Raw genomic sequence first — 20,868 nt, 5'->3', positions numbered from 1 at the left:
CATACATGACCACAGGAAAAACCAGAGCCTTGACTAGATGGACCTTTGTTGGCAAAGTAATGTCTCTGCTTTTGAATATGCTATCTAGGTTGGTCATAACTTTCCTTACAAGGAGTAAGCATCTTTTAATTTCATGGCTTCAGTCACCATCTGCAGTGATTTTGGAGCCCAGAAAAATTGTCTGACACTGTTTCCACTGTTTCTCCATCTATTTCCCATGAAGTGATGGGACCGGATGCCATGATCTTCATTTTTGAATGTTGAGCTTTAAGCCAACTTTTTCACTCTCCTCTTTCACCTTCATCAAGAGGCTTTTTAGTTCCTCTTCACTTTCTGCCATAACGGTGGTGTCATCTGCATATCTGAGGTTACTGATATTTCTCCCGGCAATCTTGATTCCAGCTTGTGTTTCTTCCAGTCCAGTGTTTCTCATGATGTACTCTGCATATAAGTTAAATAAACAGGGTGACACTATACAGCCTTGACGTACTCCTTTTCCTATTTGGAACCAGTCTGTTGTTCCATGTCCAGTTCTAACTGTTGCTTCCTGACCTGCATACAAATTTCTCAAGAGGTAGATCAGGTGGGCTGGTATTCCCATCTCTTTCAGAATTGTCCACAGTTTATTGTGATCCACACAGTCAAAGGCTTTGGCATAGTCAATAAAGCAGATTTAGGACATAACTAACAAGTGGAAGAAATCTGGACTGTATGTGCTGTGTGAGTGTGATAAGTCATGTCCGATTCTTTGTGATCCCATGGACTGTAGCCCATCAGTCTTCTCTGTTCATGGAATTTTCCAGGCAAGAATCTAGTGACCGATCTGATTCATAGTGAATTCATGCTTTTCCCAGCAACACTAGTGGGCTCTGCCCCCACTCCCTTCCACCTGCAGGCCTCTTTCCATTAGTCTCCATTGACTCTGTAATAACCTAAATGGGAAAAGAACTTGGAAAAGATTAGATACATGTGTGAATCTGTGATATGGATCACCTTTCTGTGCACCTGAAACCAAGACAACATTGTTAATCAACTGTACTCCAAAAAATACAAATTTAAAAAAATTTGTCCACTAATTCTCAAGCTCTCAGTAGTAAGGAAAAAGTGAGAATGAGGTCCCAGCGGGATACTGGGAGGTGCTTTGATCCAGAAATGTCTTTTGACACACCCACTGCATACATGACACAGTGCTGAGAGCTCTAGGAGGCCCAAGAAGATGGATCTCCATCCTGTAAAAGCTCTACTTGACTTGAGGAGATGAGGCATGTTCATTAGGAAGAGGGCTAAAACTACAAGGGAATATTGAGTAAATCCTATAGTAAGTATAAGTAAGGCAGAAGATGGCGCTGGAGTCTGACAGGGTGAGGAAGGTATATTATATACCAATAACCTCAGATATGCAGATGACACCACCCTTATGGCAGAAAGTGAAGAGGAACTAAAAAGCCTCTTGATGAAAGTGAAAGTGGAGAGTGAAAAAGTTGGCTTAAAGCTCAATGTTCAGAAAACGAAGATCATGGCATCTGGTCCTATCATTTCATGGGAAATAGATGGGGAAACAGTGGAAACAGTGTCAGACTTTATATTTTTGGGCTCCAAAATCACTGCAGATGGTGATTGCAGCCATGAAATTAAAAGATGCTTACTCCTTGTAAGGAAAGTTATGACCAACCTAGATAGCATATTCAAAAGCAGAGACATTACTTTGCCAACAAAGGTCCATCTAGTCAAGGCTCTGGTTTTTCCTGTGGTCATGTATGGATATGAGAGTTGGACTTTGAAGAAAGCTGAGCACTGAAGAATTGATGCTTTTGAACTGTGGTGTTGGAGAAGACTCTTGAGAGTCCCTTGGACTACAAGGAGATCCAACCAGTCCATTCTAAAGGAGATCAGCCCTGGGATTTCTTTGGAAGGAATGATGCTAAAGCTGAAACTCCAGTACTTTGGCCACCTCATGCGAAGAGTTGACTCATTGGCAAAGACTCTGATGCTGGGAGGGATTGGGGGCAGGAAGAGAAGGGGACAACAGAGGATGAGATGGCTGGATGGCATCACTGACTCAATGGATGTGAGTTTGGGTGAACTCCGGGAGATGGTGATGGACAGGGAGGCCTGGTGTGCTGTGATTCATGGGGTCGCAAAGAGTCAGACACGACTGAGCAACTGAACTGAACTGAACTGATTATAATAATAGCCAGGTGTTGGTGTATTGTGTGCACCACCTCATTCAAGTCACATAACCACTCAATGAGATGCATCCTATCACTGGCCTCCATTTTTGCGTCAGGAAACCACAGAGCAGGTTAAATCACAGGACCGAGTTTGCAGGGGTCATTGGTGATGGAACCAGAATTTGAACCCAGACCTATCTGACCCCACGTTTCTAGTGGGAAGAGTGGACCCTGCATTAATGCATTTTCTGTGCTTTCTTCTTCCTTCCAGTTGTGCTAGTAACTGGAAATTATTGCAGGGAATTTCCTAGCTGACAACTGCTCCTGTGCACACTGCCGCAAGGGCTTCTTGTTCAGGTGCCCACAGTCCGGGTGGGAGAGCTCCTGGCCTTTCTGTGCTCCCCTGCACCTGCCTTTTGCCTGATGACTCTTCATCTTCCCCGGTACCCTAAGTCGTGAAAAGACTGTGAAATCCAAATGCAGTCTGTTATTCCTGTTGTTAGCAGGTGCAACTTTCCTGTGTTTATAAAATGTGGGCAGAGGGGACGGGACCAAATAGCTAAATTGGTTGATTCTTTGGATGTTATCAAACCACACTCCCTCCCTTCCAGCTGTCATCCACATCTGTACAGCAAAACAGGGATACAAGCCCTGCCTCAGGCTGTAAGGATGAAACGAATAAGCCTTTGTGAAAGGGCTTTGTCGAGAAACAGTGTGTGGAATGGCTGTTATGTAGATCAGAAGAGAACTTGAAGGATTGCTAAATCAGGCTTCAATAGGATTAAAGCTTTTGTTCCTCATTCCCCATGTAAAACATAACCACATTGGTGAGAGGAGCATTGTCTGTATAGAGGATAAAGGTGACCCCACCCCGTGGGTTAGATTCAGATGAGCTCTCCTGCGCCTCCCACGCCGCCCCTGTGAGTCGAGGAGGACTTGATGGCCGCGGCCTCACCACGGTGAGGTCGTCTAGCCCTGATTCCCCACAGCCAGGAGGGCGGCTCTGTCGGGACACAGGGTTGGCCAACTGCACACCCACCCGCCACCTCAGGAGGGTCGGTTTTCCTCTGCGGAGCCACTGCTGGGCTCCCTCCTAGGCACTTTCTTCATGATGTCAAATAGCAGTTGTCGAGACAGACATTTCATACATCTGGAAAACACTTTGAAGTTTCCTTCTAGTCATATTTCTGTTCTTTTCAGTCAGGGTTCTCGTTAAATCATGGATAGTTCATTTTGATCAGTCTCTCAGTCACACATATATTTTTTCCTACAGAAAGTCTCTACATTTAACCAAAAAAAAAAAAAAAAAAGGAAAAGCTGCACTTAACCTCAGACCTGGACACAGAAATTTTAGATTCAGTTAATGAGGAGACATTGCTCTTTGTCTTTATTAATTTATTTTGTTTAGTGGTTAGTAAAATAATCATCAAGTACCCAGAAGCCAGGTTTAATTAATCTTGCTATCTTGCAGGCAAATTAATGATGAGATATCATTTCTTCTAATTCTTAAAACAAATATGCGGATAATTAAAAGCCCAAAGCTTGTACCAGGGATGTTTAATGAAAGGAAAGCAATTAGGAGAACAGGTAATTACGCATGTCTTTAGCAAGGCTCTTCACCATCCTTTGTGTTACTTAAACCTCATGCAAACCAGTGGAAAAAGTGAGTCTAACATTTTTAATAGGATTTATCGGAGAATCAGATAGGGTTTTGGTAAACCCTGTAGTTAAGCCTTCTGGAAAAAGAAAGGTACCAATCAACTCTTGGTACATCAATGCAAAAATATGGGTTATTTTTCTCATCCTTCTTGAGGAGCAGATTTGGGGACTAGAGTGATATAGGTGAATTATCCTAATGGCTTCATTGAGAAACATCTCAACATCTCATTCTCCAATACCTGACTTCACGTTAAGCTCGCTTGACTTAAACTGCAGACCAGGACTGACTGCACTGCTCTTGTTTCCTTGTTTGGCCATACCACATGGCACGCAAGATCTTAGTTTCCTGACCAGGGATTGAACCCGGCCCCCTGTAGTAGAAGCATGGAATCTTAACCACTGGACTGCCAGGGAAGTCCCCGCACCATTGTTTTGGAACACAAAATAGTACCTAGAGAGAAATTTAGAAATGACTGGAACTAATTTAGAAATATAAGCACTCAGCTCACAAGTTAATATGAAATTCTTTCTCAATCTATACTGGATTGAGGTACTTCAAAAATTTAACCATGAGAAAAAAACAGTTGCCCATTCTCTCCTGTCTGTTCTTGTGTCATTATCCTGGTTCAGGCCAAAGTTCCTATTTGTTGTAAAGGCTTCTCAGGGTTCCCTCATTCTAATGTTCTCCCTTGAACTGTATGGCAGAGAAAGCTCTGTCCGCCAAAGATGTGCAATCTCCGATAGAGGAAGTGCTTGCTGCTGGGATATGGCTCCTAGTCTGAGACTGCACTTCCCAGGTCCTGTCACATCCATGTGACTACTTTTCACTGAAGGAATGGATGTGAAAGGGAAGAGTGTCATTTCTGGGCCAAGGTTGCTAAGTAGATGGAGCTTCGCCCAGAGGCTGTAGCACAGAACCACCCCAGGAAAGTTGACCACCAACCAGTAACATCCACAATGGACTGTTGAATGTGTTAAACCACTGAAATGTGGGGGTTTGTTTGTTACAGATGTTAGCATTACTTCAGTTAACGTACATACATCTAGCGAAGCCCCACCAGGTTATTCTTTATACTTTAACAATATAACTCCGATACTGTTACTCTGCCACTTAACTTCCCCCAAAGCGTGCCTGCGTGCATACACACACACACAGATATAAACATGAGCAAACGCAAAAATGAAAAAGAATCTTACTTTCTATTGCCTAATGAAATCCAGACTTCTTACCCTGGCATTCAAAACCCTCATTGACCTAACCTGCCTTGGTACTAATGGCTGGATATGCCACTATTTCCCTATATGTCTTCTAGGCTGCTTTTCCTTTCCCCCACGCCCTTAAACTGCACCCTCCTGACTTTAGGTCATATCGCCCCATTTGCTGGAATGATCTCCTCTCACATTTTTGCCCATTGAAGACCAGTCCATTTTTCAAAGAATAGCTCCAATATCATCTCCTCTATGAATCCTTCGATGAATCCCTAGATTTAAAAGACATCTGATCCTAAAGTTCTGTGGTACCGTGCCTTGCTTTTTCTTCGTTCATTTACTTACTCAGATATTTATCAAGTCCTTGTTTTGTGTCCAGAAACACTGTGTGTGACTCTGAGGATGCAAGAACAAGGCATCCTTCAAAGAGTTCACAGTGTGCTATGAAGAGACACATCCGTAATGATGGTCAAAGTGCAAAATGGTGTGTGTGCACATGAGAGAGGGAGGGAGCGATAGTCACTCAGTCGTGTCCCACTCTCTGCGACCCCAGGGACTGTAGCCTGCCAGGCTCCTTTGTCCAGGCAAGAATACGGGAGTGGGTTGCCATTTCCTTCTCCAGGGGATCTTCCCAACCCAGGGATCAAACCTGGGTCTCCCACATTGCAGGCAGACTCTTTACAGTCTGAGCCACCAGAGAAGTGGTGGCTTCTAAGTATAAAGGTCAACTTAAAAAAGTATCAGCAGATACATGCTTGACTTTATCTTATAATCTATAGATAATACATTAGAATATGTAATGAATCCATAGACTTTTTCCAAAGGAATACCTGAGACAGAGGTAGCAATAAAGTTGTAAATGACAATCATCAATCAGATGAAATAATTTAGATGAAACTTATCTCTCTTGAAGAGATGGGGACTGGGCAAGTGGTCAGGAAGGAAATATAATGTGCTTTTAACTTTGTATGAAAAACAATGTTCATTTCCGTGTTGTGGAACATAGTTCTCTTTTTGCAAAATAAATCCTCTACTTGAAATTACTGTCCGAATGCTTTAAGAAAGGTTATGACTCCTTCTAAAAGATGTGTATTTTGTCCTGTCATATTTCTGAGAGGGCCATTTTAATATCTAACTTTAACTTGACTTTTCCAGAAAATAATTCTGTTCTGGTGTTTAAAGCTTCAGCTCTAACACTCAATAGGTGGTCAGACCAGACAAGTGAGAAATAAAAATGCTTCATGCAATAATTACTTTTATTTTTGACAGATCTATTTGTAGTTTATTCAGTAGATGTGGTTTTGTTTTACCTGCAGGAACCAAAAAAATGTGTTATCTTGTATGTCTAACTATAATATATTGAAACTCATTTCCAAAGGCTAATTTCCTCTCACTTTTTGTCTTAATTTGGATAGATTTTCTAGTCAATATCTTAAAACATATATGCTTTCTTCCATTTTAGAGTATCAAAACAAAAAAATAGTGAAAAATACTCCAAAAATAAAAATAGAGTATCATGTGTTTCTTACTCTCTATGTCAAAAAAACATTTGAGAACAGAATCTGATGATACAATTCCTCAGCCTGAATGAATAGTTTTTTTATTTTACAAACCTGTAAAATCTCAGCTCTGCACTTACAAGTCATATGAATTTGGATGAGTGACTTAAGCTCTCCGTGTCTCAGTTTTTTCATCTTTAAAATGGGGTTAATATCATCTGCCCTATAGCATTGTCATAGGGTTTAAATGACACCACAACAGTGGTGGCTGTTACACAGTAAATATTTAATAAATATTAGGAGAAGGCAATGGCAACCCACTCCAGTACTCTTGCCTGGAAAATCCCATGGACAGAGGAGCCCCTTAGGCTGCAGTCCCTGGGGTCGCTGTGAGTCGGACACAGCTGAGCGGCTTTGCTTTCATTTTTCACTTTGGTGCATTGGAGAAGGAAACAGCAACCCACTCCAGTGTTCTTGCCTGGAGAATCCCAGGGACGGTGGAGCCTGGTGAGCTGCCGTCTATTTGGTCAAACAGAGTCGGACATGACTAAACTGACTTAGCAGCAGCAGCAGCAGCAGCAGCGATTATTATGCAATACTGTGCAACCATTAAAAATACAAATATTATAGACTAATGAAATATCTTAGAATGTGGTATATTGCTTGAAATACATTGTTAGCTTAAGAAAACAGAAGACAAAGTATCATACAGAGTGAAAAATTCCTAAATTAAAAATATGTATATATGAATATAAAAACACTGAAATGCTGGTAGGATGTGTGTGGAATATCAGTACTTACCTCTGTACAGTGAGATTGTGGGAGTTTTCCCCTCATCTGTTCACCTCTATATTTTCAAAGTTTCCACTAATGTAACGTATTTATAATAAGAAAATAAGAATGGATTATTAAAGAAACTATCTCTGTCGCAGTATAAGAAATTTTTGATGACACCCAAAGATTCTGGGCGGAGAAAGCAATGGCAACCCACTCCAGTACTCTCACCTGGAAACTCCCATGGACAGAGGAGCCTGGTGGGCTGCAGTCCATGGGGTCGTTAAGAGTCAGACATGACTGAGTGACTTCACTTTCACTTTTCCTTTCATGCATTGGAGAAGGAAACGGCAACCCACTCCAGTATTCTTGCCTGGAGAATCCCAGGGACAGGGGAGCCTGGTGGGCTGCCATCTATGGGGTCGCACAGAGTCAGACACGACTGAACTGACTTAGTAGTAGTAGTAGTAAAAATTCTGGGCTGGAAAGCCCCTGCATCATGTGATTGAACAATTTTCATAAACCAGATATTTTATTGCTGGAGAATTCTGTATCTTTGAGTTGTGAGCAACTTTTGAACATGTGAGCATTGAACAGGACTTCAGCACACCTGACATTATAGTCAGAAACATTTGAGAAGTCTATAGATCGGTTTATATAATCTCCTAATCAGTGAATTTAAAGCAAAATAAACTCAAGTGTACCACAGAAAAGTTAAACGTAAGTGGACTAGATGTGCAATGGACGTATTTAATGAACCTTGGGAATCACCAAAGCACTGTTTATCAAGGGGAATTTTTGTGTGGAAATGATTTTGATTTTTTTTTTTTTTTACTAAATAAGATCAAGTAACAAGGAGTCTTTCCAGAGTCTAGTAATAAAATTTTCTTTCTATGAGTTGCCCTAACTAGCCAGAAACGTTCAGGATTTTCTTTCTCTGGTAATTTTAAAGAAAGACTTTCCTATCCCATCCCACCCCCTCTGCCTTGGCCAGGAGCCAGCTCATCCCACTTGAATGGTGGTACTTCTCTGCTATTTTTTATTATAAGCGAAGTGACTCAGTTGTGATATTTGTGCCCCAAGAAATGAATTAATAGCTCTTGCTGGCTTCAAATAAGAAGGAATGCCTGCGATATTGACACAGGCTGCCTTTTTCCGAACGTCCCATTCAAGTTAATATGCCTGTCACGTGTCGGGGGTGACCACTGTTATCATCTGCAGGATGTTTTCAAATGAACAGCCACTGAATTTGTTGAAATTAGAGACACAAATTAGAGTTTTTACAACATCCATTTTCTCTGTTGCCAGAAAGATTTGTTCTGAACAGTCTCCTGAATTTTAAGTATGTTGCTGCTTCTGCTGCTGCTAAGTCGCTTCAGTTGTGTTCGAACCTGTGCGACCCCATAGATGGCAGCCCACTCGGCTCTGCCATCCCTGGGATTCTCCAGGCAAGAACACTGGAATGGGTTGCCATTTCCTTCTCCAGTGCATGAAAGTGAAGTCGCTCAGTCATGTCTGACTTTTAGCGACCCCATGGACTGCAGCCTACCAGGCTCCTCCGTCCATGGGATTTTCCAGGCAAGAGTACTGGAGTGGGTTGCCATTGCCTTCTCCGTTTAAGTATGTTAAGCAGGCCTTATTCCTCTTTCTCAAACATAAATTTACCAGTCCACAAAACTTTGGAAAAATTTAAGAAATGACAAGCAGAACACAGCTGAGAGGACACCACCCAAGAAATGTGTTTAGCCGAGGCTTCAGGATTCACAACTATTAAGGCCTGTGTAATGGGAGTCTAGGAGATGGAGGAGAGACAGAGACATACAGGATGACTACAATTTGTGAAAAACTCTTCTCCTTCCCCTTCTCTTGAAAATAATCCACAGGCACCCAGGCAGAGTAGACCTTTAAAAGAGTAGACCTTTAAATTCTACTTAGTCTTTCATTATTCTGTTTGGGGAAACAAAACAACTACAAAGCAAGCAAAAAACAAGCCGTAAGTAGGTGAAAATGAAAGAGAAACCCATTTTGATCTGTCATGGCATAATTTAATGGGAAGAAATGGTCCTAAAAATATAGTATGTCATTTATGGAATCAAATTCCAGCCTGAGAGCCAAAGTAGTTTGTTCATTCATTTCTCATTTATTCGCTCATTTGATGTATTATCAAAGACTTACCATGTACTCGACACTTCATTAGGCACTGGGAATTCAGGGGCAAACAGGCAGTTCAAACCCTTGTCTTCAAGGACTTGGAGACAATGAATTAACAAATCCCAAACCTTCAAGTATGATAAGTACATGAAGAGAAGGAGGAAGTTTAAATGCTCATCACTGTCTGTATTGCCATTTGCTTTGGGAGCTGTATTGTTAGCGTTTGTCCTCCTGCTCCTTTAATTGGAATCATAGCTCTGGCTCAGTGATACCAAGAAAGCTCTTTGGAGACTCTGTTGATTTTCTATGGCTGCCGTAACAAATTACCACAAACTCAATGCCTTAAAACCACACACATTTGTCTCACTGTTTCTGTAGGTGACAAGTCTAGGTGAGCTCTACTGGGCCCTCTGCAGAGGGTCTGCAAACTTGAAATCAAAGCTGTGGTCCTTACAGAGGGCTTCGGGGAAGAATCTGCTTCCAAACTTGTTCAGATCATTGTCCAAATTCAGTTTCTTGCGTTTATAGGGCTGGGGGCCCCACTTCCTTGCTGGCTGTCCACATTCCTTCTCTTGTCCAGGGGGCCCTTCCAGTAACAGGAAGTTGAGTCTTTCCCATGCCTAGAACCTCTGACTTCTCCTCTGCCACATCTCTCTGCCTTTCTCTTCTGCTCTGTGAGAAAACTCAGTGTTTAAGGGCTCATGTGATTACATTGAGTCCACCAGGTCCTTCAGGACAATCTCCCTATCTTAACATTTGAAACCTTATTTATATTTGCAAAATTTGCTCTGCCCTTGTAACATAACATTTTTTAACATTCATTTAAAAAAATTTTTAATAGGCTTTAGCAATCTTGTTTTTACGTTTTATCTTTTTAAAATTAATTATTTGCATCTTGGTTGCGACACGCAAACTCTTGGTTGCAGTATGTGAGATCTCGTAGCCCAGCCAGGGGTTGAACCGAGGCCCCCTGTGTTGGGACCTCCAAGTTGAGTCTTAGCTACCAGACCACCAGGGAAGCCCCATAACCTATTAATAGGTTCCAAGGATTAAGGCATGAGCATCCTGGGGTAGGGGGTATTTGGGGAAGCATTCAGACCTACCAAAGATAAATTTCAAACAGTGGCTTTCACTTAATTACTCCTAAAGAATCTGTGCCTAATAAGTATGGGCTGTTCTATTTCCAGGACATTCACTTGGCCAGGAGATTATATGACATGGCTGCTCAAACAAGTCCGGATGCTCACATACCAGTGTTCTTGGCCCTCATGAAATTGGAAACTGTGCATTTGCTCCAAGATATCCTGTTGTTTAATGTAAGTTTGTCTCAAATAGGTCCCAAATCTCTGGAAACTCCAACGAGCAACTCTTGGGCAGAGAGATGGGGGGAGATGATGTTCTGAATAGAGTGGGAGGCTTGGGTTTATTTTTGACAGAATGTCTGTCGCCTGCAGTTTACAATGAGATGGAAATGGATGACGCTGGACAACACCATTGGACCATGCTGGGATTTATTTGTGATTGGCCTAATTGTTGCTGTGCTGATCTTCTTGCTTAGAAATCGCTACGGGTAGGATCTGGACCAGAGGAAAACCTGCCCACGGGAACCAGTCCACTTCAGGTTATCTTCACTAAATAAAAAATCTCCCCCCCAGACTCAGGGGCCTGCTGCTGACTTCTTATACGGGCCTTGAGGGAAAATGGACAAAGACTGGGGCCTGTCCTCTAAGAAACCGTTTCAGACCTCCTGCTTAGCTGAGGTGACTCCCTGTGGGGAGAGGTTTGTTGGAGACTCATCAGCTAAGATTCCCCTACAAACTTCTCGTCTTGGGGTGCTCTAGTCCCGTGTGTTAGTCGCTCAGGTGTGCCTGCCTCTTTGTGACCCCATGGACTGCAGCCCATCAGGCTCCTTGGTCCACGGGATTTTCCAGGCAAGGATACTGGAGTGGCTTGCCATTTCCTTCTCCAGGCTCTAGTCCTGAGTTAGAGATAAAGATCACCCATTTTCCTGTGGTTGTGACAACCTGTCCCCTTTCGAGAGGACAAACGGGTTTGTTTCTTGGCCTCTGCAGACATACTGAACTTGGGAGAAGGGAGAGTTTGGGGAGAGCAAGAACACAGATCCCTCAGAATTTGAGAAAGGCAAATATTACAAACAGACTGTTATCTTGAGGGAATGACCTGGTGAACCAGTCTATCTCTGATGAACCAAATTTCCTCATGGCGTTGCTGTGTCCGGAGCCGGGGTCTTTGTCTGAGCTCCCTTAGCAGCCGTGTAGTGAACAGCACCATCTGGGGTCTGCCCAGCATTGCACCCCTCTCTTCCTTTCCTCACTGGAACCCTGGGGACTCCCCTGTGGAGTACTCACAGTGGGTAATGGTACAAGCCTCCAAGGACAGAAGGTAAAGGGCCTGGCACTTTGTCTCCCCTGATGGATGAGGCAGGGTTGGGGCCCAGGGCTGGGGCAGGGGGGAGGAGACAAGTGAGGAGACCCACAACTGAAGTCAAGGGCCAGGCTTAAATCTCACTCTCACTGAGCCTGTTTCCTGATCTGCAAAATGAAAAGATTGATCTTTTCATCCTTTTCCCTTGGGATAAAGCTACCCACTCCAGTATTCTGGCCTAGAGAATTCCATAGACTGTCCATGGGATCACAAAGAGTCGGACACGACTGAATGACTTTTTTACTTTTTCAAGATCTTAGGGAGCTGGTATGAAGATTAATGGGATAATGTATGTAAAGGAATTATCACAGGGTCTGGCATCTAGAATGAATTTCTAGTTGCCATAAATGGCAACTTTTAATATTCTCTAAAAGCTCATGGCAGATTGGTTGGAACATGGGGACAGTTGAGGTGATAACAATCAGTGTGGTTTCAGTGCCCAGAGGTAGTTCTCCAGCCAAAATGCTGGGTGTTTAGGCAGGAAAAGATTGTACTTGCCTACTTGATAACCCAGACTAGGGACAGGAAGAGAGTTCATTGATAATGTTGATCATAATCAGAAAGGAGTGTGAAACGGATTTGGAACCAAACACCCTGTGTTTGAGGTCCTGCTTTGCCCCTTAGTAGCTCTGTGACGTTGGGCATAGTTTCTCCAAACCTCAATCTTTCCTCCATCAAATGGGATTAACTCCTACCTGACTGGAGATTTGTGAGATTTCAATAAGCCTAACTTCACAGATGCTTTGTGAACATTGTACATCCACATGCCAGCCATAGTCTTTCCTTGGTCATTAACTATGCAGGCCTGTCTGAGGTCCAAGTATTTAGAATTTCCTGCACACATTCCTTGACTTACTAGAGAGTTCCATTTCCAAAGGAACAATAAAAGCCTACTTTACAAATGTGAAAGGAAGGAGCAGGCAACATCTAAAGCTCAGGCCAGGGCCTAATGCATAGGCTGGCCATGCAGTTCTCTCTCACAGGTGTCTGGAATGCGAGCACATCAGAGATGGGATAAATGCAAAGGGGAGTGTAGAGTCGGTGAGCCCTGGCTCCAAGACCATCTGAAGAATGAGCTCCTTCGAGGTAAAGCTTGTGAGAATAGCTGCAGACGGGGCACAAAGGGAGACGACCCGGCGGCGTGCTGTGTCACGCGGACACTGCCTGAAACCTAGGAGCGGGACCAGGGTGAGCTCATCTTCCCTGTTTCAGCTCATTGTTCCAAGTGAACACGAGCCAAAGGCTCTGAGAGCAAGCGTGGTTGAGGGTGTTTGAATCATTCAAACGTCTGTTTCTGGGCTTCTCCTCCAGAGCCGGGGCTGTAGCAGCTCCCTCGCCCACACCTGCGCGGCCACTTGGTGACTGACCACCGAGCCCTACACACAGGGCCTTCCCGCACGTGTCTCAGTCAGAGGACTTTTGGTAGCAAGAAAAGACGCTGTGTCAGCTTCCCTGTGGCCTGTGGCCAGTCCAGCTGCACGCGAGCCCTGTGAGGGCGCGGGGTCCACCTTCTCATCCCTGAGTATCCAGGGCTCCTCAGTCAGCACTGGGTGACCAACTTGTCCACACCCCCCTCCTCACACCCAGCCTGGGCCAGCTCACCCCCTTCTCTCAGCACAAGCCTGTCACGAAGTGCACGGTGACTCATGTTTTTATATCCAGCACAGCAGCTGGTCCTTCAGAGTTCCCAACTACAACACAAGGGAGGTTACGATGGAGTTTATCTGTGATTCACAGTTTTCTCGCCTTAGGAAAGCTGATGCTCTGTAACTTTTAAAACTCCCAAGGCTGAATTAAATGGAAATCTCTGGGGGTGGGAGCCAGGCCACAGAGCCTAGGTCGAGGTCTACTGTGGCCTGCGACACGGAAGTGTGCTCTAAACAGATTCAGTGTAAGGCACCGACTCTGGGTTTCGCTAAAGACTCGGTGCTTGGATGGAGAGCTGTGCTAGGGACGTTCACAAATGCACTTCCAGCCGGGTGGGTGCGATGGCTGGGCCTTGGCTCTGCTGGGGTTGTGTGAATGAGCAGGCCTGCCTCAGGTTGCTGGACAAGACTCGGGAACATCTTCATTCCAGGCCTGTCTCTCCAGGGCTGGCTAGTGACCTCAGGCAAATGAGTCTCTCTGCAGGACTCAGTTTCCTCAACTGCAAACCAAGAAAGATTTCTCTAATGTCTTACTGCGCCAAAGTTTTATAATTCCAATCCAGACTCTCAGTATAACATTAAGATCTATACCAGAAAATGTCTTAAAATCTATCCATGGGTGGCAAGAATAATTTTTTAGGCCGTGAGATTATTTTAATTCTTAGCTTTCTTTTTTTTCCTTCCACCTAATTATTCATTCAGCATTTGTGCCTGTGATTGATATGGAAACATTATTTTGTGGCGTGTGCTTGTGTGAAATGATTTATCCTAATTTGTGTTTTGTTAATCAGAAAATAATTTCTAGGTGAAGATAAAGTGCTTCTGAAAAAAAGGAATATTCAATCTTCACCTAATAGAATATTAGAGCAAATCTCTTAGATTTCAGGTTTGGATTTTGCCATAGATGCAAAACAGCTGTCTGAGGTCCTGTGACATTCTTTTTTTAAAAAGGAATAATGACTTTAAGCAGTATCTGTTTATTAATCAGTCTTTTTGTATGAGTAAGAGGAAATTTTATGTAAGACAAATGGTAAGCTATTCAACATCGTAATAGCAGTCAATAATTTGTTCTTGAAAGCTTCTCTAAAATTCATTCTGTCTGGGATAATAATAGCCAACATATCATGCTTATAATGTGCCAGGCACTGTTCTAACCAAATGTATTATTAACTCATTAGATCTTTACAACTACCTTTTCTGAAGGGTAATGTATCATCTTCCCTCTTTTCCAGAAGAGGAAACTGGGGTCAAGTAACTTGTCCAAGGCCACACAGCCAGAACAACCAGGACCAGAGTCTGTGCTTTTAATCCCTGCACTGGACTGCCTTGAGAAAGGTCATAAACAAGTCTTGCAAGTGATTGCATTCTCATAGCTGAACATTAAGTTTTCCTGCAACTATTCAAATTATTCAAAAAGCCTTCACAATGCCAGGAGTTGTGCTAGGCTGTATTTCCCAAAATATGTTCACAGTCTTGCAGGGTGCCCCTTGATAAAGGGGTTTTGGGTCATTAAATCTGGACGATGCCATAACGTATAGGCTGCTGTGGGGCTTCCCAGCTGCACTAGTGGTAGAGAACCCGCCTGCCAGTGCAGGAGACACAGGAGACCCGGGTTCAATCCCTGGGTCGGAAGATCCCCTGGAGGAGGAAATGGCAACCCACTCCAGTACTCTTGCCTGGAGAATCCCATGGACAGAGGAGCCTGGGGGGCTACTGTCCATAGGGTTGCAAAAGTTGGACACGACTGAAGTGACTTAGCACACGTGCACACAAAGCCTCTTGTGGGAGATTCACGACAATGTGGGCATAGTGAAGACTCTGAAGCATCTTATAGGAAAAATACCCTCTGAATCTTGTGTGACTCAGCTTCTCCAACCATATTTACCTCTGGAAACTCTTCCTCTCCCCCCTGCTCCAACGCTTATCTTCTTTTGTAGGACCTAGTAACACTGTAATTTGGGGGCTATTGTACTGCACATGTAAGTCATCTTATGAGCTTGGCTTTCCAAGCTTGGCACTTACTCTCTGCTGGGCATCATACAATCTAAGAATGGTTCATGTCCGCATGAACCATAACACAAGATAAGCTGGTTAGTGATGGATTCAACAGGCAGGTCTGATTTCAGAATTCATGCTGACCACTCTCCTGGGCCACCCTGGTATCTAATGACAGCCGGACATCTTGCCTGAACCAGAGACTATCATCCTACAATCTAAGGCCCAGCCATCCTGATGCAGGCCTTGCTGTGACCTCACAGCATGGGTCTTATTTTCCAGCACCAAGCCCTTCCCTGTTCCCAGCTCACCTGCCTCCTGCAAACTGTATCCCCCTGCTCTGCGAGACACTCAGACTCCACTGGAAACCCAGCCAAGGAGCTGATCCCTGAAATTTGAAGCTGAACTTGCCTGGTGCCCCCCACTGCCTGTATTTCCAGGGTCCCATTGCCTCTTGTGCTCACAGGGATCCCCCATGTTGTCTGCCTGGCAGTGAGTCCATGTGGGCCATCTCCACGGCTGATGAACCCTGATTATAGCAGTGCTACTATTTAAAGGGTTGAACACTTAGCTGAAAGGCAGAAGCTGTGGACAAAGAACATCAAAGAAAGGGCTAACGGAGATGGAACTCAGAGAAGTTCAAGATGGCCCAGGAGAAAAAGGCAGGATGAAGTTGAACTGGATGAAGGTGAGTTTAGAGTGAAAGGGACCCGGAAGAGTTTGGAGGGCAGGGGGTTCCAAGGGGCAGATTCCAGTGCAGGGCTGAGCATGTCAGAGACCGAGGAGGTTCCAATATACTGGCTGGCACATACTATACTTAAAAGGGGGAGAAGAGATGTAGAGAAAAAAGACTGGGGCATCACACAGAAGGCTCTGACCTCCAAAAGAAGGCAGTGTGATAAAATTAAATGCTTCATCCCACACAAAACCAAAGTCACATTGGCTCTGCCATGTATGTGACCTTGGGGAAGGTCACAGCCATCACAGCCTCTCTGAACCTGCTTCCTCATCTGAAATATGAGGCAAGAGTACTAGCATCTACCTGCTGGAGAGCTGAGGAGATGAAAGGAGAATTGAGCATGCTTATCAGAGCCTCAGCACATTGCCTGGCAGAGGTGTAATACATTCCAGTTTAAAAGGAGGGCTCTGCCAACCCATGGCACCTTGGTACGGGTTAAATGAAGCTGTTTTTGTTGAGAAGTTAAGCTGGCTTCAGTTGAAATCCAAGTAATGTTGAAAAGACAAGTTCCCAACTGTCAACATGAAGACTGAGCAACTGCAAGGGCGAGAGGGCGATCCTGACTCCTCCTGTCTTGGGACCCAGGTCCTCAACCAAGCTGAACATTTCTGAACTCACCCTGCTCGAGGGCTGACAGCCATCTTCCTGCCATAATGTGGTGGAGGATGTCTCCTGCTCCCCTCAGGGACTCGAGTCCTTATGGCCTTGACTTTCAACCAATAGGAGGAAGGTGGAAAAAAATATTGTTTGAAGAATCCCCTCAGGGACTTGGGAGGCAGGCCTGTGGCCTCCCTTGAGATTAAGAGCCAGACCTTTATTCCACAGGTGAAAATCCTGAGGTCCGAGATGGTGCTGGCCCACGTGTCAGAAACCAGTATGCCAGGACCAAAGCCAGACCCCCCCGGCTCCCGCTCCCTGCCCTTCCCTCCACTTCCAGTTTCTTGGCAAGGCTGTCCAGTCCTCCTCTGGAATTCTCCTCCTCCCCTCCTCCCACTCCCAGTGTCAGCACAGACTCCTGACCCTGGGCCTGGAGCCATTCCTGATTCTTCTTCTGCAGGCCTGGCTCTGACAGTCAGCACGGGGGTCCTGAGAACACGCACGAGACTCTGGACAAGAAGTCCAGAGACGGGCCAGGCTGCATTTGGAATACACGCAGTTTATCTTTGTCTGATTTTGGCAAAGGCCAGCCAAGACCAAGACAGGATCGACTGGCTTTTAGATTACCTGTAACCATTTAGTTCTTTAGAAGAACTAAAGAGCCTCTTGATGAAAGTGAAAGAGGAGAGTGAAAAAGTTGGCTTAAAGCTCAACATTCAGAAAACTAAGATCATGGCATCCGGTCCCATCACTTCATGGCAAATAGATGAAGAAGCAGTGGAAACAGTGGCTGACTTTATTTTGGGGGAGCTCCAAAACTGCTGCAGATGGTGGCTACAGCCATGAAATTAAAAGACGCTTACTCCTAGGATGAAAATTTATGACCAACCTAGACAGCATATTAAAAAACAGAGACATTACTTTGCCAACAAAGGTCTGTCTAGTCAAGGCTGTGGTTTTTCCACTAGTCATGTATGGATGTGAGAGTTGGGCTATTAAGAAAGCTGAGCACCGAAGAATTGATGTTTTGAACTGTGGTGTTGGAGAAGACTCTTGAGAGTCTCTTGGATTGCAAGGAGATTCAACCAATCCATTCTAAAGGAGATCAGTCCTGAATATTCATTGGGAGAACTGATGCTGAAGGTGAAACTCCAATAGTTTGGCCACCTCATGCGAAGAGCTGACTCATTGGAAAAGACCCTGATGCTGGGAAAGATTGAAGGTGGGAGGAGAGGGGGACGACAGAGGATGAGATGGCTGGATGGCATCACTGACTCAATGGACATGAGTCTGGGTAAACACCGGGAGGCCTGGCATGTTGCAGTCTGAGGGGTTGCAAAGAGTTGGACACGACTGAGTGACTGAACTGAGCTGAACCATTTCCACAGCCTTGTGCCCTCCTGAGAGCCTATAACAAGCCCACAGCATCAACAGTCCATCCTGATAACAAGCCATCAGCAGCTAAGGCAGGAGGGACTGTGAAAACTGGGCCGCCGTTGCCTCACTGAACTCCCAAGGCCAGAGCCGCCTCACACTCTCTTGTTCTTTATGGACTCACCCCATCAGGTTGCTAGAAAACTGATCCTAGGACAGTTTTCCTAGGAAATAAAATTTGAAGCCTACTAAATTTCCAACTTAAATTTGAAGCCCACTAACCTTCGTGGAGAAGGCGATGGCACCCCACTCCAGTACTCTTGCCTAGAAAATCCCATGGACGGAGGAGCCTGGTAGGCTGCAGTCCATGGGGTCGCGAAGAGTCGGACACGACTGAGTGACTTCACTTTCTCTTTTCACTTTCATGCACTGGAGAAGGAAATGGCAACCCACTCCAGTGTTCTTGCCTGGAGAATCCCAGGGATGGGGGAGCCTGGTGGGCTGCCGTCTATGGGGTCACGGAGTTGGACACGACTGAAGCGACTTAGCAGCAGCAGCAGCAACCTTGGGATGTTAGTTCTACTTCCAGATACCATGGACTCAAACCTCAAGGTAAGCGGATCTCAGACCCAAGTTTCCCTGAGGACAAAGGTAAGGTAGTTTATGCTGACTTTACACAATGTCAAGTAAGCAGGCTATGTTCGATGCTTTAAGGAACACCGTGGCACACCCTGGGCACCTCTGAAGATGGCATATTAGTTACCTACGGCTGCCTTAACATATAACTCCAAACACAGACAGTTATCTGTGAGGATCAGGCATTCGGGAGTGGCTTAGCTGGCTGGTTCTGGGTCTGTCATGAGGCTGCCATCAAGGCGTCACCTGAGAGTCTGACTGGGGTTGGAGGATGTCTTCTGAGCTGGCTTACTTGCTGGCATATCTGAGAGTCCTCTCCAGGCACTGCCCGATGTCCCCACGAACGGTACTGGTCTCCCAGGGAAGGGATCCCAGACACGGTGAAGAGGAGGTGGGGCCTCTGACTACCTCCTCAGAGGGACACACAGCACTGCCATATTCTACTTGTTGGAAGAGAATCCCTGAATTCAACCCAAACTCACAGGGAGAATGAAGCTCCACCTCTCAGAGGCAAGAGTATCAGAGAATCTGCAGACAGATTTTAAAACCACACAGACACAAAGCATTACTTCCCTATTTGTTAAGAGCAGTACCTTCTGTTATCTTCAAATTATTTTTTTTTAAAGCAGCAAGATAAACACCTGTCAAGTATCCAGGCAGAGAATTAAAAGTACACCAATTTGAAGAAGCTCAGTGGTAAAGAATCCACCTGCCAGTGCAGAAGTGGGTTGGATCCCTGAATCGGGAAGATCCCCTGGAGAAGGAAACGGCAACTCACTCCAGTATCCTTGCCTGGAAAATCCCATGGACAGAAGAGCCTGGAGGGCTACAGTTCATGGGGTCTCAAAGAGTCGGATATGACTTAGCAACACAACAACATTTGTGAAAAATAATGTGCTTATTAGTTTTCTACACTAATAAACTTCACATTATTAACAACCACAATAATAACCACCCCACCTTGAGACCCCCTCTATTAAAAAAACGCTCAAAACATTTCTTAGGCAAGAGGCTAAAATAATAATTAATGAAGAAATAAAATATAACCACTATGCCAACTATACTTTTCCCCAAATATCTTTTTATATATTCATTTCTTTCTTATGCAGAAGCCAACTGATGGTTAAATACTTAATTTCATCCTTATTTAAGGGATATATACTGAGTTATAAAACCTATGTCTTCAGTATAACGTGAGTCACTCAGTCATGTCCGGCTCTTTGCAAGCCCATGGACTGTAGCCTGCCAGGCTCCTCTGTCCATAGAATTCTCCAGACAAGGATACTGGAGTGGGTAGCCATTTCCTTCTCCAGGGGGCCTTCCCACCCAGGGATTGAACCCAGGTCTCCCGCATTGCAGGCAGATTCTTTACCATCCAAGCCACCAGATGCTTGTCTTCCATAAAGGCCGTACTGTGATTGTTTCCATCTAGTGGATAAACATGGTACTAAAAGGGTATGAAAAATAAAACTGGCTTCATAGCTACTTCATGAGATACATCTTTCTGTAGTTATAACTTTTTACATTTATATAACAGACTTGAGGGTCTATGGGTAGCTTCCATCTCAACAAATCCTGCAGAAATCCTTTGTTTCCAAAATATTTTTTTTTCATGTCTGCTAGCCACTTCTGGAATTCTCTAGGTTAACAACCTGGTATATTGCTAAGAACCAGGAAGTAATCCAAAAAGTCTCCTAGGAGCCAACAGGTGTCCCAGGTCCACACCCTGAGAACCCCGTTAGACTGACAACTAAGAGCAAAGAGGAGTCAGGAGCCTGGCTCGTGGGCCTCAGTGGGGTTTGTTACGGGAACCAATTAAGCCCAAGCATTTTATTCCAAAGGGGAGTCCTTCTTGTAGAACCTCCTTCCTCTTTCCTACCTTAAACACTGCCCTCAAAACTTCCAATCTAAATTCTAATCTTACACATCTGAAAAGGCAAAAAAAACTGATCCAGCAAGTTCATTTCTGTCAG

General features: G+C 44.5%; 1 protein-coding gene across 2 annotated transcripts in view; it reads left to right on the top strand.

Moving 5' to 3' along the window:
* Window positions 1-11,111, top strand: part of SEL1L2 (SEL1L2 adaptor subunit of SYVN1 ubiquitin ligase) — a 116,493-nt gene extending 105,382 nt beyond the window's left edge. For both annotated transcript variants that reach the window (XM_070800709.1, XM_070800710.1), the window contains 2 exons: window positions 10,651-10,779; window positions 10,918-11,111. In XM_070800709.1, coding sequence (XP_070656810.1) covers window positions 10,651-10,779; window positions 10,918-11,037 — 249 coding nt within the window. In that variant the 3' untranslated portion in view covers window positions 11,038-11,111. The remainder of the gene's footprint in view (window positions 1-10,650; window positions 10,780-10,917) is intronic.
* The last annotated feature ends 9,757 nt before the right edge of the window (window positions 11,112-20,868 follow it).

The sequence above is a fragment of the Bos indicus genome, chromosome 13, assembly GCF_029378745.1.
Source record: "Bos indicus isolate NIAB-ARS_2022 breed Sahiwal x Tharparkar chromosome 13, NIAB-ARS_B.indTharparkar_mat_pri_1.0, whole genome shotgun sequence".
In the NCBI taxonomy this organism is placed as follows: Eukaryota; Metazoa; Chordata; class Mammalia; order Artiodactyla; family Bovidae; genus Bos; species Bos indicus.
Note: the sequence above shows the minus strand (reverse complement) of the source record. Positions and strands in the feature narration are given on the sequence as shown.